General features: G+C 49.6%; 1 protein-coding gene across 1 annotated transcript; it reads left to right on the forward strand.

The window, feature by feature from the left end:
- Positions 1-549: 549 nt before the first annotated feature.
- Positions 550-5390, forward strand: LOC123116844 (probable ubiquitin-conjugating enzyme E2 23). The gene is made up of 5 exons (XM_044537735.1): positions 550-2090; positions 2197-2322; positions 2460-2798; positions 2889-2961; positions 4427-5390. Exons 1-5 carry the CDS (start codon positions 627-629, stop codon positions 5104-5106), a joined length of 2682 nt encoding a protein of 893 aa, XP_044393670.1. The 5' UTR covers positions 550-626; the 3' UTR covers positions 5107-5390.
- The last annotated feature ends 996 nt before the right edge of the window (positions 5391-6386 follow it).

The raw sequence follows: 6386 nt of genomic DNA on the forward strand, positions 1-6386 counted from the left end.
GCGCGGGGGGTGGGAAGCAGTCGGCTCCCGACGGCAAGACGGCGCTGGCGAGCGACGTGGGAGTGGGCGGCGTAGCTGGGCGGATGTGGAGGCCCCGGCAGCTGGCAGAGTCGCCGGCAAAAATGAACGGCGGCATCGGCGACGGAGGAGAAGGGCGAGGGTTGCTGTTGGATGGGAGAGGACAATGTGACACAGACCAGCGGGCCCGGGGGAGGAGAGGACGAGCGTGCGCGTGTCCGCGCCGACGCAAATCCGGCTCAAAAATGGACCGGGAATGGATCGCCCGCGGACGAAAAGCGGACGCGCGTTCGTTTGGGTCGGCGTGTTGGGCCGCCTTTTCTGTCCGAGCCCACCCAGACGGACGGTGGCGGACGAAATGGGTCGCCCTTTGGAGTTGCTCTAACTCGGTAAACTCGGACGAAGGAAGCTCGCGGTGTATTCCTGCAAGGACTCGAATTCCCATCCTACCCGGAAACAAGTACTCTTATACTGTATGTATACAAATTTGATCACCTATAGCTATATAGTATATCTAGCGCGACGGCTATATACTACTAGCTCATTACACGATCGAAGAACCGCAAGATCGATATCTCATCGATCGAGAATAACAGCTTATTATTAAGATGGACGCCACCGAGGAGGCCTGCGTGAGATACACTAATCTATACTGGCTAGATCTTGTGAGCTCCAAATCGGCGCGTGGCAACGAGGAGAGGATCTTCGAGCGTGGCCTGGTGGTCCCGCTTAAAGCGGCCGACGCCGACTCGTTCATGACGCTCGGCATCAACGGCGCACTGGTGAGCATGAAGGGCCGTGACATGACAATCGTCGACAGGAGCTGCACGTACGTCGGCCAGATGGTCGTGTCGGGGTCGGACGTCGGCGGCCAGATGGGCGTCGTCGTCGGCGTCTCCACGACGCTTGATCTCGTCCAGCTCAACGTCCACGGCGAAGCAACAAAGACCATCCGTGGCGTGCGGCCGTCTGGCCTCCGGCGCGTTAGGGCTCTCAGCCTCGGCGACTACGTCGTGTCCGGGCAGTGGCTGGGCCGGGTGGTCCAGGTGTTCCTGGACGTCGACGTGGTGTTCGACGACGGTGCCGTCTGCAAGGTCACCGATGCGGAACCCAAGAAGCTACGAGCGGCCAACACGGTGGCTACTTTCCGCCCGCAGATGAACTGCGCCTTCTACTCCGGTGAGCAAGTCACCGGTGACCGTGGCGACCCCTCGGCCGTCTTCAGAGAGTCGCAATGGCTAGATGGCAGCTGGAAGCCGGAGCACGAAGTGGGCTCGGTCTCCAGGGTGGAGATGGTCGGCGTCCTTGTCTACTGGGTCGCGTCGGCGCACGGCGGCACCGACGAGCAAGTCCTCGAGATGTCTGCTCCTTCGGCCTACCAAAATCCCAACGACCTGACTTTCTTCTGCTCCTCGTCCGATTGCACCTGGGGGCTGGGCGACCGCTGCTTTCTCATTACAAAAACCGATGACGATACTTCCGATCATCACCACCAGGACGAGTCATTGCATGCACTACCCACCATGACCGTCTCCAGCACTCATACCATCGTCGACGTGCTGTGGCAGGACGGCACACGGCAGCATAGGGCACCGTCGATCTCACTCAACCCCTCCGAGTGCACGAATGAGCACGAGTTTTTTCCTGGGCAGTACGTGGTTGACAACGCCCCTGTCGATGTCACATTTGCTGTAGTTGGAGATGACGACGTCGTGAGTGCCACAGACGATGCATCGACGCGGCGCGTCGGGGTCGTGAGGAGCCTGAATTCCAATGATCACACGGTGCAGGTGTCGTGGATCAAGGCTAACAATGAGGCCGGCAACCTAAGCTTGGAGGTCGAGTGCGATAGCACTACTGCAAGTGCATATGATCTGAGCAGGGATCCTGATCACTCCGTTTTCTATGGGGACATCGTCGTTCGTCTGCTATCAAGCGTCGCTGGAAGTAGACCAGCAGTGGTAGTGCAGCAACCACAGGCCCCCGCCGATCTTTCATGGGTTGGACAAGTTGTTAACCTCTGTGTCGACGGCCACGTCCAAGTCAAGTGGGGTGATGGCACCACGTCAATGGTATGCATGCATGGATCTTTTGCCACTAGCTACTCGATCGAATTAATATATTACCCTTTGTCGGAAAAATAATAATGTACAATGTCTCTCTTATCTCTATTTTCAGGTATTACCCCATGAGATCAGTGTTGTCAACAAGGATAACTACACTCAACTGCAGGCTGAGATGGACAACTGGGCGGAGGAGGACGCCATCGTCGATGATCCTCAAGAATTGGGTGCTGCCAACGTGGTATCTATCTACTCCTACCTAGCTAGCTAGAAACATTATCTCATGTATCTCGATGCAAACCCCGTTAGTTATGTGCGCAATATCATGCATTAACGTACGCGGTAATCATGTGTCGTATATCTTATACCCGATTACAGCACAATGATCCAACAGATACTACAAGTGTCGAAGGCGATGACGGTTCTGTGGATGAACTAGATGGCCATGCAGCCGTGATCATGCAGAATTTGGCGCAGGCATCTGCGCGTAGCCACGAAGACCCTAGCGTTGGTGGCGCTGCGACAGAGTACAACATTGCTGATCTCGCAGCAAGAAGTGATGCCAGTGTCGATGCTAGTAACAGCGACACTGTGGAGGATGTGGTGAAGGTCACAGATGCCACTGGTGATGACGATCATCGTCCATTTAACTTGCCACATTTCGATGTAGTGCAGAGCCCTCCGGACGATCACCATTACCTTGACACCACGGACCAGGTAGGTGCACTAAGAGAAGTCATCCGCCTTAATTTTGCGCCTTTTAGCTTTGATGTAGTAGTGCTCTTTCTTTTGTCAAATGAACTGCAGGGCAGCACCGGCAAAAAGAGATGGGTCAAGACGGTGCAAAAAGAGTGGAAAATATTGGAGAATAGCTTACCAGGTACTATCTTGCAACGTGCATAAGGCCATAACTGTACGGTGTATCTACATTTAATTCCAACGGGATTTGGCTAAGTGATTCTAAAAATGGCAACTTTAAAATTTTTTTTCTCACCTACTTGTACCTTTTCTAGAGAAAAACGCAGGTCAATCGGCTGAAGTTGCACTAAATTCACTTCTTAGAAATATACTTGGATAAGAAAATCTCGGTCAGACTTAGTATTTGAAAATCCCATAAGCATATTTATGCCTCAATATATATGTTTCAATCTGACCGATGGTTACCCATAAAGTGTTTGAAAATAGAAGGAATAGAAGAGTGTTTGAAAATTAAACCCATTAAGAGGCGATAGAATGGTGGCCAACCAGCTATGCCATGTGACCCACTCAAAAACAAAAAAGCTATGCCATGTGACGCATGCTGGTTGATCACGGTGAGAAAGTATTTTTTTAAAAAAAATAAAAGGTAGGGAGATATTTTTTTAGAGATGTTTTCTAGGTTTTTTCGTTTTTCTTTTAAGATGGTTGTGATGTCTACAAGAATTTTTTTAAATTTTCTAACATGATGGTGAGGTGCGCATAGCTTTCTTTCAAGCGGCCCGCAATGACGGACCCCAACCACTAGTTAAACCCATTAAGCGTCGCCTGAAGGGCGGCCAACCAGCTATGCCACGTGACGTATGCTGGTTGGCCACGGTGAAAAAGCTTTTGAGATATTATTTTTAGATGAAGGTGAGGAATTTTTTTTCTTTTTAGATGGAGTTGATGACCGCATACATTTTTTTAAATGGAGGGCTATGCAAAGTAGCACTCACTGGTAGGCTGCATTGGTGAGTTTTTCTTTTCTTTTTCACTTCTTTTTCTAGATGAAGGTGAGAATTTTTTTTAAAATGTTTTTCTAGATGAAGGCGAGGACTTTATGTTTTTTTAAATAAAACATGCGCACAACTTTCTCTCAAGCGGCGCCACAAGGTGACGCCCCAACCACTAGTAAACGACAAACCGTCGGTTGCTCCGATGAAGTGTGATTGCCTACCAATGGTTCAAAGCGGGAGCAAATTAAGTGTTTGGAGTCGTTTTTCATTTAGGTCGTGGTCGTGGTCACCGTACAAGGAACAGAAAAGTGTTTGAAAATAAGTGACAAATGGTCCATATTCTGGTTGTTCAGACCAAGTGTGATGCCTACCAATGGTTCAAAGCCGGAGCAATGTGTTTGGAATCGTTGTTCACTAAGGTCACGATCTTGTTTGTCTAGGTTAGTTTTTGGGTCGTCGTTAGAACATGTTTGTTGCTAATCTTTGTTAGTCATTATTCTTTGTTTTGTATCTTGATCTTTGTAAGTATATAAGACTTTGTATGACCTCTTCTCTTTCTATAAGATCACATGCAGTCCTTATGCATGGTTTGAAAAATAATAAATGGCAGATGGCGATGAACGAGATTGACATCGAAATTTGCATATGCAGATGGTATCTACGTTCGGGCATTCGAGGGACGCATGGACCTACTCCGGGTGGTAATGGTGGGTGCGAGCGGGACACCGTACCAGGACGGGCTCTTCTTCTTCGACATGCAGCTGCCGCCGTCCTACCCGGCCGTGCCGCCGCAGGTCTACTACCACTCGTTCGGCCTACACCTCAATCCAAACCTCTATCCCAGCGGTACGGTGTGCCTCAGCCTGCTCAACACCTTCGACGGAGAGGGCACGGAGGTCTGGTCACCGGGGACGTCAAGCCTGCTCCAGGTCGTCGTCTCCCTTCAAGCGCTTGTCCTCAACGACCAACCCTACTATAACGAGGCCAGCCTTGAGGCGCTCATCGATACGCCGGAGGGCCACCGCAACGCGTTGCCCTACTGCGAGAACGCCTTCCTGCTCAGCTCGCGGACCATGCTACACCTGGTGCGCCGACCGCCCCAGGGGTTCGAGGGGTTCGTGAAGGACCACTTCCGCCGGCGGGGGAGGTACGTGCTCAGGATGTGTGAGGCATACCTGAAAGGATGTGTGCCTGTTGAAGAGGGGGGCATGGAACTACCCTGCTCGGCCGGCTTCAACATCGCGCTTGCCAACGTGGTGCCAAGGCTCATGGCTGCCTTCACAAAAGTTGGCGACGAAGGGTCTGACCTCTCCAGCACAACCACCCAATAGATTGATTTTCATACAATACAATTAACTCATCTGGTGGCAGCGGCAGTACTATGTAACCTGAGCGTACTGTGTGTTTTAGTTCATTACTGTACTTATTTGTAGGGTTTTTTTTTTTGCGAGTGAGGATTTATTCTATTCATTACTTCTTGTTTGCATTCTCAAGAAAAATGCACACTGTGGGGGTGCAACCACTGCACTGATCAGTGGTTACCACCACCCGATATATATATTCTCGTGTGGTCTTCATTCTGAACCGAAACCTATACTCAATTACTGATATATGATCGGAGGGAGTAATACAAATTCAAAGTTTCCGAAATTTTTGAAACAATTTCTGGTATGATGTGCCCAGTATATCTGCAGTTTCATTAATAAATATTTTGACTTGATTACGGTAGTACGTATGCACATGGCGTTGCGGCACGGAGATGGCAAGCATGCAGTGGCGTTCGAGATGACGGGACGAGTCCCACCAAACCAGGCAAGAGGGGGACGGGGAGCATGTTGGTGGGCCCTCGTTCGTGCGGCTACGCTTTTGGCGAGTCCATGTGGATAAACTTCGTCGAAGTGTCGGGTGACTGATGACCGGGGTCACGTGTTTCTGGCCTGCGTGTCAGTGTCTCCTTGTGCGTTGTGCATCGTCGTACCGTCATGCTACGGCGGTGCCTTGTGCGTTTGATTTTGACGAGTAGAAAAAAGCTGGTCCACATTCCTTATTTCAACATATGACATCAGTGCCACACAATCACAACACGTTCGAATGTGTCAATTCTAATGCATCTCTCTCGGCATAATATCAGAAATTTGCTTTCTTTGCCCCTGCGAGATTTTACCGTCACATGCATGTACGGTTCTAGATGGTTTATTTGGTCTCGGATATGGTTTTGTTGAGTTGTCATTTTCTATCTGGATCTGCAGCAATACGAAATATAGACACATAATTTTTCCAGGCACATACTCCAGGATGCCATCCAAACTAGTCCTATATGCATATTACGTGTCTATCTATTTAGATACTAGTATGTGATCAATATTGTCCATGTGATGTTCTTGATTTATTCCTGTAGTAAATTAATTGGAAATTTGCTAATATACTCGACAAGAATAATTTTTATTTTGTGCGTGCTATTCATTGTTTATGTGTAATGATCGACGTGTACATGTATGCATGGACTTGTGGTTCAAAAGTGGGAATTATGGTTACACATGGGGACATTTGAGAGGCGAACAGGCAATGTCTGTGGACGCGTCCGCGGATTGTTTATGGGTGCAGAATCAGC

The sequence above is a fragment of the Triticum aestivum genome, chromosome 5B (genome assembly GCF_018294505.1).
Source record: "Triticum aestivum cultivar Chinese Spring chromosome 5B, IWGSC CS RefSeq v2.1, whole genome shotgun sequence".
NCBI lineage: Eukaryota > Viridiplantae > Streptophyta > Magnoliopsida > Poales > Poaceae > Triticum > Triticum aestivum.